The 16,025-nt window shown below is 33.0% G+C and overlaps 1 protein-coding gene across 2 annotated transcripts in view; it reads right to left on the bottom strand.

The window, feature by feature from the left end:
- Positions 1-16,025, bottom strand: part of LOC128999104 (scavenger receptor class B member 1-like) — a 78,485-nt gene that overhangs the window by 8,788 nt on the left and 53,672 nt on the right. For both annotated transcript variants that reach the window (XM_054425463.1, XM_054425462.1), the window contains exon 3: positions 924-1,015. In XM_054425463.1, the coding sequence (XP_054281438.1) occupies positions 924-1,015 (92 nt within the window). The remainder of the gene's footprint in view (positions 1-923; positions 1,016-16,025) is intronic.

Genomic DNA, 16,025 nt, shown 5'->3' with positions numbered 1-16,025 from the left:
AAACAATCATAGTTTAACTCTCTTTAAACTAAGAAATTAAGTTCTATCAATGTGGTGTTATTTAGCAGGCATGTTTTAATGGCAAAAAGCTTTCTAGTAAAATTACTGGCCAAAATTTCCGAACGTAATTTATTTATATTATAATAATTTTTATTTGTTTACTTACATGCATTATGAGTTCCTAAGTATGGTAGTTCTGATTGGCAGAGATCAGACATAGTTCAGTCTATCACTTGTTTTAGAGAAGTAAAAATTGGAACTTTGAGAAATTATCTTTATTTAGTAATATCTTTAACTATTGGATACATCTAGACATTCCATCCCTATGTTAGAGTTGTCACTAGTTTTTTATTCAAAACTGTCCTATTTTATATGAGCCACCAACAGATTGTGCTGATTTAAATTACTGATTTCTGTTGAATTCAGAAACTGGTTTACAAAGTCAAACTTATGGAATGACTTAGTGTATTGTGAGCTATATCAACTGTTATGACCCATAAACATTGTCAGCAACAAAAATTAGGTAGAATGTTAGACACTAGCGCATTCTGTGACTGACTCCCACAACTAAGTTTTTGGTAAAAAATTGGCAACAGCTGGTCCATATAGATTGGATGTCTACTTCAGTATCCAATGGTCAATGGTAACAGAGTAATGTCATGTGTGTCTAAAAAGTAGAGCTTAAGATGTTTTATAAACTAATAGTTTGATACATAACTATTATCTCTAACAAATCAATAGGAATGTAAAAGTATTCTAACAATGGGATTATAATTGATTGGCTGGTGAATATTGAGTTTATTTATTTCAATGGTAACATAGAATTTCAAAACTGAGTTTTTTCCACAAATTATTATTAATTTAAACTATACCCTCATTCTTCATAACTTTTCAAATGGATAGTAATATATCCATTTACCTACCTCATTCATTAATGTGCTATAAGGCGTCCAAATGAAGGAGAGTATTGATAATGTTGTTAGTAGAATACTAGACACAAGGCCAAAATATAAACCTGAAACATGGAAGACTAATTAGAAGTGGAGAAATTAACTAAATTATTAATCTCAAAGCAAGTTTAACTATTTTCAGGTGCAAAAAACATGGGTTAAACTTAATGCTAATTAATATTGGTCAGCGATTTCACAAATTTAAACAATATTTTTACACATACCACTCATACGAGTAATATTTCCACCACTAAAAGTTATACCAACATAGAATAAAGTCAATAGCCAGTAAAGTGTATCAACAGTGTTAATATACCTTTAAATTTTGGCCCTACAATAGGTCATCCTTCAAGGTCATATTGCGAGTTGGCTGTCATCTACCTGGATGCATATTGTTACAGTATATCATTGTTACAGATTAAACATAAGGAACAGTGGTAATCACTCTTTGACCTGTAAACAATATATTATTATTGCCCCAGGAATAGATTTTTGACATTGTAAAATAGGTGTAGGTAAACCTATTCATATTGTACAAAATCTAGTATAATAGTGCTACAAAAATATAGTGTTGGGTTATCCATAGGATTGAAGGTCCATACTTTCTTCTAAATTTCTCAAGATATTTCAAAATGCCGTTATTTTTCAAACTTTTGTATTACACATTCTTTATTTAATTTATGTTCCCTCTATCTAATTTTTATGGATTTTTATGGAGCTCTCAAAGTGGAAATTATTAAAATCTGAATATTTTGATGCATTTTTTGTTTGTATAGTAAAATAAAAAATGGATTATTATGTATCCTTCCGAAGTGATTCATCCTAGCCTAAGCTACGTTTTATATCTCTGATGACCCTGAACTTTCCCACTTTCTTCCTTTGTGTTACTTTCAAACTTTGTTATTAAATTGAGACGTAACTTTTTGTGGATTTGGGTTAATCTGGGACATATTTTTTAATTTATATTTACTCAAAGTATTAGGCTTATTTGTATGTTAAATATTTGTTAATATGTAAAATAAAGTCAATTTGACGATCATCAATTGGTGATTTTTGTGATACAGGCAACCAATTATTGAGGGGTTATGTGTTTTTAAAGGTTCATGAATCACAGAATTGAGTTTAAATGAAACCATTTTAACGAATTGAAGTATTGTGCCGATATAAAAGCCCTCAACTAAAAGATTGTGGTCTAACGATCAAATAAAAAAAATATTAATAGATGTTTAACTAAATTTAAATTTAAACCCAACGAAACCAACCCAGTAAGGGAATAACAACGATTTCTCAAATAAAATTCTGTAATAGGGTCTACAAAAAATCTTCTTTGTTGTAAAACTTCAAGTAAAACTTTGTTCTGGCAAATTGCACAACCTTGGCTCTCTATTGCTCTCTCGCTGGTGTAGACTTCCTAAAAGCAACATCCGACGTGACATTGATGATTTGGAAGGTCAGCCATTACCCAACACGTCTGTGGAGTTTGCTAGGAAATGGTTATGTAGCAACTTGAGGTATCTGTCAAAGCAGGTCGAGGAGACTCAAAGCTAACATTCTATTGCATCCATCAGCCGTCAGGCAGGATGTTACATCCTGGCAAATGGATTAGCTATGTTGGAATTGAGGAGACTTGTGGCTTACTGAAGTTTACAATGGTAAATAAATGGTCAATTATTGCCTCGATGGTCACTTTATGTTGTTAAAACAAGTGTTTAAAGTTTAAGTAGGGTGGCAAAGCAATTAAATGGGTAAAAAGAACTCAAGATGTCACATCGGTATTTTTTTTCTTACAGTTACCTAACAAAGCGGGCTTTCTTGTGCTGATTATAGCACGCAAAGTAGCTAATTGCTGCATTTACTTACTTTTACCGCACTCCAGTATTCCAAAACAACACAAACAGTGTGCTTTTTAGGCACGTCACACGCTTTAATATAAGTTGGCAACACTTAAAGATACTACGACTACGATCAGCTGGTGCAGTGTTTCCCGTTTCGTTCAACGCTTTTTATTTAACCTAACTAACTTATTAAACCTAAAACCTGTTGTTTAGTGTTTCAAAGGATAATTATTTCTATGCTTTATAGTAATTTTAAGAAAAATGTGTGTAACGCGAGCGCAAAGTGCCACTTCGCACACAACACAACTAACTATTTTATAGCCTTTGTGCCCGTCTTTATTGGGCATAAAAAGTGGTATTATATTATATTAGTTGTATCAATGGAACAACTTAGCACTTTAAAATTATTTTATACCTTAAAGGTTAAACCATAGTTTTCAAACTAAAAATTTCCAAAACGTTGAAGTGCCGATTAAAACATGCGAGTAGGTTTGTACATATACGACTCTATCATGGAATGGTTTATCATTATTGTATTTACTTAATATTTATTGTAGGGTAAAAGTGCAGTATATGTGTTTCTAGTTGTCCTCAAATGTATTGATTGTTGCTTGTATGTCCGATTCTTGTAGTTTGTATTTTCACTATCCGAGGACTAGATCACTGCAAGTCTAGAATCACCGTGAAAGTTGTTTGTCCTATCGCATGGAGTTCGTTAACATGAACGATCTGGATCAAATAAATAATTTTGATGGAGCATGGAAGGTATGTCGATACCTGGTCAACACATTGCCCTAATAAAACGAAGAGGAGAGAGTGGTAAACAGATGGGATGAGGATACTTCACTGTTTGATTGACATTATGTAACACTAAAGTATGACCAAGAATGGAACCGCAAAACTTCAGAGAGTAAGGTCTTTCAATTGCCGCTATTATCATCTGACCTGCTCTTTAGTTCTTGGAGTGACTGCACAATTCTATTCGGCACAGAATTAATAAATGTCTTATTTACTTAACACATTTTCAGAGCATCTAGTTTGATTTACATGCAAATTCGAAATGTGAAAACACATTTATCACAAATGATCTTGAGTAAGGATCGTAAAGTTGGGCTTAATTTTAATCCTGGTCTTGTGTTTAGGAACTCCTAATTATAAATTTTGTCCTAGGACGCTAATAGGCTCAGCATGGACGCTAGGGGTTGCAGCATAAAAAATAAAACAAAGATAAAATGCATTGGTGATTTGGCGGGATTTGAGCCCGGGACTTCAGGGGCCGAAGTCCCACTCTCTACAACCCCCTCGCCTAGACTCAAACCAGATCTGGTCACGCGCACAGAAACTTTGACCGAACTGTACCAATAGACCAGCTCGCTCTCTACTTCTCATTATTGCCAACTGAACAGTCAATTCTAAAACTACCTTGAAATTTAACCAATTGTAACGACGACGTTTTCAACTTAGGAACAAATACAATGTATATATGTTTAAAACGTTTACAAATAAGTTATATAATTCGTAGCTCTTACTTCGTCAAATAAACTGTAAATCTTGCAAAATTCTCTCACGTAAACAATGACCTCAAGAAAAAGTTATTCCGAATGTTATAATTATTCATTGTTGTTAGCTCTTTCTTCCACGGCTTTACTTTCGATTCTTCGCCTGTTAATGAGAAAACTGTGACTTGTTACTCAAATAAACACCTTGTCCACGTGTTTGTTCTATGAATTCGCCTTCTTATTTACTTGAGGATAATGTCGTCATAATGTTTTCGGAATAGTAGTGTAGGTAACAGCTGATTATTACTGTTTAACGAATGAAGTAGGCCTACAACAAAACATGCAGATTTCTAAATTTAGGAAATAAAAGACTGCAATTCCAATGATTAGACAAATCAAATTGGTGTATACATTTCAAATATCATTGAACATTCTTGGAAAATTATATCTAAATTACCTAAGTTATACAGAACTAAGTTTAAGTTATTGGGTGTCTCGTAAGTAAACAGCCACACTCCGGGAATGGTTTCATGGGTCAAAATAAAGAGAAAATTATGAACGATGTTTTTCCACAACACGCTTTGTTAGTTTTAGCTGTAAAATTATAAGCTAATCACCTGATTTACTCTAATTTTACAACTAAAAATCGTGATATCAGCTATTTATTATTCGATATTTTTGAACTTGGTATTGCTTGATAGGAAATTGTAAATGCTAAATAAAAGAGTTCTTGATATTTCTTCATATAATCAGACATCTTTTAAAAGGCTAACTTGAGTTATAAAATTAAAATGGCTTCCATTTTGAAATTTTAAATTGAACTAGCTTAAATTTCTTCTACGTAGGTCAGTTTCATGGACCAATGAGCCATATACCAAGTTTCATGAAGATTGGAAATATCTATAGATAATGTTTATGTAAAAAAAATTACGGATATCTGGTTAAAGAAGAGATTTCTAGAAAAAATTCATTCGTGATTTTCTCTATACTTTAACCCATTTCCCTAAATTTTACTGTTTACTTACGGGACACCCTGTATAACTCTTAGTTCGTACTTCATCAAATAGTGAACTCTTGTAACGTTACTCTCACGTAAACAATGAAATGAAATTAACGAAATGAAAATGAATGAAAATTCTTAGACAGGCAAAAGTTGGGGCGACATGGCCCTTTCTTACACTTGACCTGTAAAACAATGACATCGGGAAACTATATTCTGATTCCTTAAGTGTTCTCATAGTAACATTAGTAACTTTGAAAATTATATCGTTTTCGATACGTTATGTCATCGGGTAAAAAATCCATCCATACATTTTGATAACTTAAGTATCCTAGCTTTTTACTTCCAAATTAAGTGTTTTCAGTAATAATTAGTCACCCGTAAACAAAAACCAACAACAATCCGAAACTTACTATCCGTCAAATTATAATCTAATATTGGTACACCTTCGGGGGAATAAACAAAATAAATCCGTATCGCAACATCTACAACGGATACAACTAGTGTTCAATAGTATGACAGGCATCTGGGTAATTATTTAATTGTCGAATATCAACATCATCAGGAGGTTATGAAACCCATTATACTTTCTTCAGAAAGGTCGTCGGTCATGCCAAACACAGACAGACTGACAGTTGGATAGACGGCCTTCAAAGTTGGGATTTGGGTCGCGCTACGCCCATCGAAAATTTACTGTCTGATAGTTCTTACATTACACTTGCCCTGCCACACCTTGCTGATCGTAATTTATACTTAATGTATTTTTGTAAAAATAAAAATATAAATTATGTGGACAAAGGAGAAACATTTCCTCTTCATGCATTGAACTCAACTCGATTGTGTCAACCACAACAATCTGGCGGCCGATGAAAATGAATAAGTTCAAAGATCATCGTGGACATATCATCAAGTAATATAACATTTTTCTAAATTTTCTAAGCATAAGCTGCTAAATATGACTTGTGCCCATTGATTAATTTAATAATTTAATTATAATGTAAATAATAAAAATTAAATGACAAACGTTTTAAAATGCAGTTTTTTTCATATATATTGAAAACAAAACTTTCTAGGCAGGGTAATATGATCGTCGTGGGCTATTAACTATTCTATGATATTACTAATGTGCCAAGATTTTAATAGACAAAACGAATTTTGTTGATTCGAAGCACCGGTTGAACTCGAAATTAATAAAAGCTTACAAAAATTTTCATATTTATTTTGCTATATATAAATTTTATAAGCCATAAAACGCTTGTCACAAGAAAACTGCAATCGTTCTTAATATGAAACACATCACCATAATAAATCTACATAACTTTGAAAGTCACTGACTGGTTGGAACCTGAATGGGACAAGTTAGAAGCGTTACTTGTTGATTGTGATTGAGTATCATACGAAACGAAACTGAAAGTGCATCAGTGCATCCAACATAAAGCTTTTCCTCAATAAATAGCACCATTGATACGGTGTGTGGCTGAATAATATGGTCTATATATATAATTAAAGTTCCTAGTGAATTCTAAAACTACAATTTACTTTCCTATAGCTATCCGAAGCACAATATGTTATATGTTTCGAACTCCCTTAAAACGGAACCAACTATTAAATCTCAAAATTAAAACTTCTTCCTTATTTTTATCCCTGTTCATACGTCGGGAGAAAATCGGATATATGTGTAAAAAACTGTGCACGACCTTTCGGGATTTGGGAACTGACCTCATCCTCAGGAGAGGAAGCAACTAAAACTAGTTCGAATGTTGCTTTCTAACCCTACATAGTTTTTCTTTGGTGATTTTGTATTCCGAATTTAGGTTGTTTTTGTAATAATCTTGTTATGTTTATTACACAAATGTCGTGAGAACTTGTGTTAGAAAATTTCCCTATAAGGAAGTATATATTACCGTCGGTGGCACAGTAATACGTAGACCCGTGGCCAATTGATTTTTTTCATTTTGATGTCCTCAGAAGCCAAAAACACTATTCGTTATAACTTTGATATATATGTCCGTGAACGCCCTCGAGTAATTGTGGCCCGATTTTGATGAAACTTGGCTTTGACCAAATTGTTACCCTTAAAACATGGAATACCCAATGTTCATCACATCCACAGTGTACAGCTTAAAAATAAATAATTTGTTTATTTGAGCTTTGTTGAACAAAACTGTAAATTGAAAACTCCTATGTTATTTGTACGGAAAAACTGGTTTACTTTGCTTAATCATGGCTGTATGTTGATTGAATTTGACAAAATTTATTTATTTCATCCCTATTAACATTTTGTCAAAAAACACTTTTTAGCTTTCCCGTAGCATGAAACCAAGGTAGGTACTCGTTAAATAAAATGTTATAAAAATGCATAATAACTATGTCCTGATTTCCCTTTGAATGGATGAACATATGAACGGATGTACGGATGTATGGATGTACGGATGTACGGATGTACGGATGGACGGATGGACGGATGTACGTATTTACGGATTTACGGCTTTACGAATGTATGTATGAAAGGATGTTCGGATGTACGGATGTACGGATGCATGGATGTACGGATGTATGAATACACGGATGTACGGATGTATGGATGTACGGATGCACGGATGAATGGATGTACGGACGTACGGATGTACGAATGCACGGATGTACGGATGTACGGATGTATGGATGTATGGATGTACGGATGTATGGATGTACGGATGTACGGATGTACGGATGTATGGATGTACGGATGTACGGATGTACAGATGTACGGATGTATGGATGTACGGATGTACGGATGTGCCAAGAGCATCGTAGAAGAGGTAACGACCCTGGGAAAGAGCGGGTTAGAGCGAGTACTCTAAGTGGTGGATCAGTGGTTAGCTGTAGCCGCTCACTGGGTCAATGGCAGAACTGTGCCCTTCACCTACCATCCTTACTTGAACAGCAATACCACAAACTTGGGATAGCAGAGCTCAACTACAGGTTTGTTTCAAAGTAAATTAATATCACTATCGATTAAAAGAATCCTCAAATCTTTCTTTATTCGAAGATTATCTTTCACTCTTTACTTCAATTTGAATTCTTATTGGGTAAGAAATGTAATCTGAATTACGAAACAGAAATTGTTAACCAAGCACTTTTTATCGAGGTATAAAAAACACACTTTAAGATATAAAATGTAGCCTTTGTCTATGGATAAAACCTTTGACTATATAACCACAACTTGTTGTGGTTATATAGTCAATGATAAAACTAGACATTCCATGTTTAAGTTTTAATTGTATTATCCAAGTTTTAGCGTAAAAATAAACGTGGTTGAACTAAGCCGCCAACAGAGAATGCTGCTGTTAATTGAAGTTTTTTTGTTATGCACGAACTTTTAATCAAGCCACACTGAAAAGGCTATCTAATGGAAATTATAATAACTTTTGTATGTTATAAACCATCACTCGAAAACGGCTTGAGATACGGCAAAACGGTTAAAATTCTGACACACTACGTGTGTATCAACTTTTGATTATAAACTTACATAAAAATCTAAAAAATCCGAAAAAAATGTAACATTATTTTATATGGGGTTTATAGTTATAAAAAAGAGTTGGTTTCAGAAAATGTATGTGGATTTGAAATGTTTATAGAGTTGGACATTTGTATAGGGATAAATAGGCAAAGATCAGGGTTTTTGAAAAAAGTAGCTGAAATGATCCCCATGTTATTTTTATGGGAAAAACGCTCTCCGGTTAGGTATTATATTTTAATAATAATTATTGTATTTTTTGTTGAATATAATTATTCCCTTGCAATGTTTTCTTTGAATTGCGTAGTCTAGTGTGAATTTGTGTTTGGTTGTGTACCACATAATATTATCGTCACTGCTGTGTTGTGGTTTAAGTGGATGAGTCGCCGCCTATAAACATATATGTTCCTTGTAAAAAGTTTACTAATAAAAATGTTAAATACCTGTAGTACTTGTCAGTGATCCAGGTTTCGAACCAAGAGGTTCATTATCAAGCTGATACCAAGTTGAAAACGCATTCCAATTTAGACATAAGTTGAAATTTTGTTACAGTAGAACAAAAACATGTCAAAGTAAAATCAACAAGAACATTTTTATACATTTTGAAAGAGTTGTACTAACGTTTAACATTTTGGAAGGTTTTATAAAAATGCAGACATTAAATTTAATTTTTACAGTGCATGAAAAGTATTTTGGTATTAAATTGACAACCGATTTATTACATTTTGAAAGATTTATACAAACTTTTAACATTTTTGAGGACTTTATAACATTTCAGATATTAAATTGAAAGTGAAAGTTTGCTTTCGCCAATTTGAGTACACATAGAATCGTTCAAGATAAATTAAACTTGTGTTCCACAATCACAAATACTGTAACAACGTTCTATTTCAAGGCTCATAAACATCCTCATGTCTCAACTACAATGTCCGGTACACTGTTTGGAAATAAAAATATTTTATACTCATTTTGCTCAACTATTTGCTATTACAACTATCACCACCGTAGAATGTCTCCTGTAAAAACACTTTTCTCGCTTTCTGTAACACGCTATTAACCAAAAGCAAACATCGCAAGTCTTTACGTTTACGGTTTACACGAGCTTTATTCAAAGACAGCATGATCATATCTCTAGCACTGGTATCCATCGCAAAGCAGACGGTAGACGGTCTGTTGTAGACGGTACGTAGGTTAGTAACAATATGAGAGGTTTTTTGCTTTCACCTAGGATTTTGAAGACCTAAAATATTTTAACCATGTAATTTTTAACAACTAGATGACTTAATTTTTTACTTGATGTTAACATAATACATAGTGAACATAATTTTTGAAAATAATAAAACTTAATTTTTATTTTATAAACACATAGTAAAACAAAAAATTCCACAAACTATTTATTTATATCTGTTTTTTTTTTTACATTCCAACATTTTACGTGACCTCGGTGTCCTCCATTCCCCCGGTATTCCCGGCAATACCTATCTACTACTGTAATCGGTACAATTTATGTTTTATCTTAATTTTAAAATTTCTACAGCTGGTCTATATACAGGGTTTTTACACAACCAAAATTAAGAGTGCAGTAAGACACCTTTTAACGACAAAACAAATTCAATGTATTGCGAATAAGATTCAACCCCCTCTAGATAAGGTATTCCCTCTAGATATGACGACCACCCTCGTATCCCAAAGGCAATGATGTATTTAAACACTTGATACCAGAAAGCTTTCTCTGTCTTAATTATTAATGTTGAGATCTGTATGATAAATTCAAATCATTATAATAACCTTATCTACGACTGTACAAGGGACAGCATCTTAAGCTTTGCGTTTGAACAACTTGAAACGTATCTTTGAATACATCAACAAGAAGAGACGGTACATTAGACACGGGAAAACAAAGTATCTTTTTATAATCTGCAAGCTTTTAACAGTTGAGTAATAGAGAAAGTAGCGCGTAACCTTGAATAATTCGTTGACTTAGCATCGACTGTCTCAAGGAAATCTGGAATGTATTCATCAGATGTATTTAACTCTAGCTTAGTCACAAGTATTATCACTGCCAGCATATTTCATATTTGCTTATCCTTAGAAAATTACCTCTGATGATAAACCAACAGTAGTAAAATGGTATATTTCGTACCTAAGGCCAAAAATGAGGTTTTGCCGGCTCGAGGTATTTTTTTTAAGTTCGAGACGAAGTTCAGAACGGAAAACGACTGAGAGCTGCAATACCAATATCGTAGAGCGCGGGGCTTTGGTGCCCAAGGTCCCGAATTCAAATTCTACCAATCACCAATGGATTTTATATATGTGATAATGCCCTGATCCTTTAGGATTAGCCTGAAGTAACAGTTTTGGGCTATGTGAAGATAAGATATGAAACAAATATTATGCATAAATACACTATAGAGATAAAAACGCTATACGTTTAAAAAATATATATCAAATTTGGATAAAAAGGAAACATAATTTATTGTCCCCAGATAAATGCCTAGCTTTTAAATAGTTTCGAACAATAAATGGTCCAATACTATGACTTTTTCTATTCCATACCATTGTCGTAAACTTTTTACAAGGAACATATATGTTTATAGGCGGCGACTTACCCACTTAAACCACAACACAACAGTGACGACAATATGTGGTACGCAACCAAACACAAATTCACACTGAAGAACTAGACTACGCAATTCAAAGAAAACATTGCAAGGAAATAATTATATTCAACAAAAAATACAATAATTGTTTTAAAATATAATGCCGAACCGAATAATGCAAAGCTATTTATGAAGCTGCATGAAACTATCTATTTAGTACATGTAAAATATTTGTTTCCACCAAAATACAAAAACAGAGAAACAATGCTTCTGAGCAGAATATAATAATGATGCCGCAAATATAGAATCAGTAATATTTTATTATATTATATCAACCAATATGGTTTAAATTACCTAGTTGTTGTCAAAACAATCAACGTTTGACAGCAACTTGGTAATTAAACCTTTATCAGTTCATTCAAACGTTCCAGATGCATATTAACGTCAACTTTTAAACGTACCATGCATCATTTTTACAAGTAGTTGATAATTATTGCCAAAATACATAGCTATTGTTTTAATTGCTAGATTAACAATAATTTTGTTAAATAAATCTCGGGGTTTGGGTTTTGACCACAGATTTGTTGTACTAGTTTTATTTTACGTTTCAACAAAACCGTGATGATTCATGAGAGCAATTTAGCAATTTTTATCCTCAATCAAATTTAAAGAACATTGGAAAGGAAGCCCGGAGATAGAAAAGACCTTTTGAGGCCATTTTCAAGGTTCGGCTCCTTTTACCAATTTGTTGCATCTGCAATTACTGGAATTGCGAGATCATCTCCCGCTATTTCCTCAAAGACGAACACTGAGTGAGTAGCTCAATTGGGGAATTGGCTTTTGTCGTGGGCTTTTGACAAAACAAGGTCAAAATCCTTAGCTTTCAAACACTTTTGCTCAGTGGTGGTTCTAGGACCTTGACAGGGGGGGGCTGCCTTGGGGGTGTCTCACACCCTTCAAGAAAAGAGGGGTTCAGGGCCTCCTCTGGAAAAGTTTTTAAGTCGTTTATTGACTTTCTAAAGACATTTTAACGCCTAACTGTATCCAAAACCCCCGTTACGTTTTTTACTTAGGTATATACAAACCGTGATACAAATAAGATGTATATATCCAAACTGTTTTTGACATTTAACAGCAAGACTAATGCACGGTAATAAACCATCATTGGGTATTGTTTTCATTCATCGCTTAAAATGTGCAGTAGAATAGCTATGCATTTTTTATAGAAAAAAATAGTTACGAACAAAGTAAAATTAAGCCTGGTGTGTCATACTAAAGAAAATGAAATATATCACCCCTTAAAAGCATTCTGAATGTAATTGTGATCAAAGAATTTTAAATTGTGACTCGTTGGCTTTGCTTGATTTTGGAATCTACAAATTGCTTATCATATTTGGACACAACACAAGAAGTAACAACTACAACAAATCATGTTAATTCAAAGGTACTGTATAAATCCATCAATATAACATATGAATTGTTCAGAGTTTATTAAACCTTCGCACGTATGATTCTATGAAACATGGGGATTCTATTATAAGTTTTTTTCATGAAAGGAATTCTTTCTTGTACTATGATTGGTTAAATACGATCAGTTATATTAATAATTATCAACATCAAAGGTACACAGCTGTATAAGACGTACCTTCTTGATTACTTTTGAACAAATACATTATACAATGCATATACAAAATAGAAATACATTATGTTTACAAGCATAAATTTAAATCTATATACAACTGAAAATTGGTATCAAATACCAGAAGTATGAATAAACATTTGTTTCATAATAGAAGATTTCCAAACTGCCTTCATTGAGATTAATACTTAAGAGAAAGCTTATTCTTCGTAATATCGATCGAAATGTAATTTTTATATTATTAGAATAAATAGAGCAAATATAAAGGAACTTTCTGTAATTTTGTTGTTGTTTGGAAATATTTAAACATTTGTCAATTCAATAAAATTAAAATCAATGAGTTAAATAATAAAAGATAACTCATCAACATTTAAAACTTTGAAAAGCGAAAGGAACGATTCCGTGTTAATCCAGAAAAGGATAAGTCACATATTATATTGAGAGCCTACCACTTTAGAGTACGAAAGATAATAATAAGGTTAAACAATCAAATTGAGGCACCATAATGGGACATTAAATGGAGAATTTTATACGGTTTCAATGGGTTTTAATAATTCATTTATTATTTCATGAATTGGCCAGGCAAAGGGCCAGGGGGGGTATGGAATATGGCAATTTTAGGTGAAATTTGCTTCTCGCATACTTGTCAAATGAGTATTTTTTTTTGCTATTGTATTTTAACTTGTGTTTTAGAGAAAGATATTGCTGAATAACTCAATTTTGTGATTGGTAGCAATAGGTAATTAAGTGCACGTGCAGCTAAAATGTTTGAAAATTCGTTAACAACGATCAATGTACTCTATTCGTGATTATTATATACTCTTGGTTATTGCAATGCATACATTAATTTTAGCAATATGATAAAAATACATATATTCGATTAATTTGCATTCATACTGTAAACAATACAAGATAGTAAATGTGTACTAGATTTTACAATGGTGATCGGTTTCGAGCAATCATACCGGTCATCATCAGGCCCCAACGGAGTATATGAATTGTAGATTTAAATATGAGTAGCCTACATTTTAAATTAGTGGAATTAGGAAACCAGTTCTGAATGAGTAACGAACACCCTTACTGATGAATGGATATTCGACAATACAGTACATTACAACTATTTACTAAATCACAAATTCGATTCACAAATTGTGTGGAGGATATGCTAAATGCTAGTCATCCAGCCAACGGCAACCTGGCAGACATAATCATTTGATGATTCGTTGATGATGACGATGATATGCGCTAAGGATTCTGGCATTGACAGCACAGACTTCCAATGAGTGTTGACCTTCGAAGGAAATACGAAATTGGGCGTACCCATAGTGACCATTGAATATCAAAAGAGATATTTGAATCAACTAACACTTACCGGGGATTAACTATATTAGCCAGGCAAATAACACAGGCACTAGTATTCAAGCAAAATTCCTTATGCGTTTTTGCTTTAAACATGAAAATTTTAGGTGAAATTTGCTCCTCACATACTTGTCAAATGTGTTATTTTTTGTTTTCTGTCGCAACTTGTGATTTAGTGAAAAATATTGCTGAATAACTTATTTTAGTGAAAGGTTTTCGTAAATTTCTCTAATAGTGTTTGCTTGTTATGTTTTACTAATTTCATACAAACCCAATTGATTCATCACTACATCTTGATATACACATTCGCGACTTTAAAGAGGTAAATAAAAAGATGATGTAGGACGCTCTTAACTATTTCTCATGGAATTTGTCAAACTTTAATGCAGATTTTTAATCAACCTACATTACATTTTTACCGACATTTACTCTCTAAGAGTATTATTTTTAAACATATAATAACGGGAGACATGCTAATGTCAATAGGACACTACCTTATTATACACACATATTATAAGTACTGAACAGTTTAATAGAATAGCTATTCATAATTCATTTCGAGGCTTTGAACTCTTTCAACTGCTGTAAAAGTTATGAAAGAGGTCGAAAATAAATGATTTTATACGCCCATATTGTTTTAAGGTACGTTTTGCCTGGAGCGACAGGTGCGACGGTCGCGCAGCGACCGTCGCCCAGCGGCAGTCGCGGGGTGGTAGACTGTTTTGCTTGGAGCGACAACTTCTTCTTCCTGGCGTCACGAGACGTGGTACCGCCTCGTGGCGTAGGTATTTATTTTAAATACCTAACCTCAAAAGTGCGCACTAAGTATAAAGTCACTAAATAAATTCGATAAATTCACTTAGTAAAACAGGTAAAACTTAACAATAAAGTATTATTTATAGGCCTAGTTATTTGTTATGAGTAACATTCCAAAACTGCCGTGTCACAAGCCAAAATGTAATGAAATTACTCAATTTCTCCGTAAAATGCAGTACACAATCATAACTTTAATTGGAAATCAGTGTTATAAACAACCTTCTCACAGAGTGAAAATTATATTTCGTTGATTGCATTATAAATGAAAAATACCATTACATTATATACTCCATTAATATTTGAATAGCCTCTTCTTAACTCATTACTTTAATAATTGGCATTTTATATATTTATATATAACACGCATGACTTTTAAGCCAATTTGATCGATAACCATTTATACAGAACAATATTTTTTTAAATCATCACCTAAACGAAAATGTAATTAGAAGTCTTTAAAGCCGACAATCTAATTAAATAATCTACTAATATATTAAAATAACTTGTAATATAATACATAATATTAAACTAACCTGACGTTGTCCTTTATTCTTTGGTCTTTGTAGGAGATAATATAAAGCGCGAGGTGTTTTGCCATTTCTTCTAATAAACTGTCGTCTTCCTCACCACTAGACGTTGTCCGACGCCATATAGCGAAAATAAAAGGTCATCGAACTTGTTAAAATGTTGTACACTATAAAAACAATCAAAAATGTAAATGTCGCTAAGCGACTGTCGCTCCAGACTGGTCTTGGAGCAGTACCCAGCGACTGCAGCTCGCGGCTCTAGCGACAGTAGCTCCAAGCAAAACAGGACTATGCAAAACCC

Source organism: Macrosteles quadrilineatus, unplaced genomic scaffold (genome assembly GCF_028750875.1).
Source record: "Macrosteles quadrilineatus isolate MER2022 unplaced genomic scaffold, UCM_ALF_1.0 Scaffold_7__1_contigs__length_78375512, whole genome shotgun sequence".
In the NCBI taxonomy this organism is placed as follows: domain Eukaryota; kingdom Metazoa; phylum Arthropoda; class Insecta; order Hemiptera; family Cicadellidae; genus Macrosteles; species Macrosteles quadrilineatus.
This window is presented reverse-complemented; position numbering and strand designations above follow the sequence as displayed.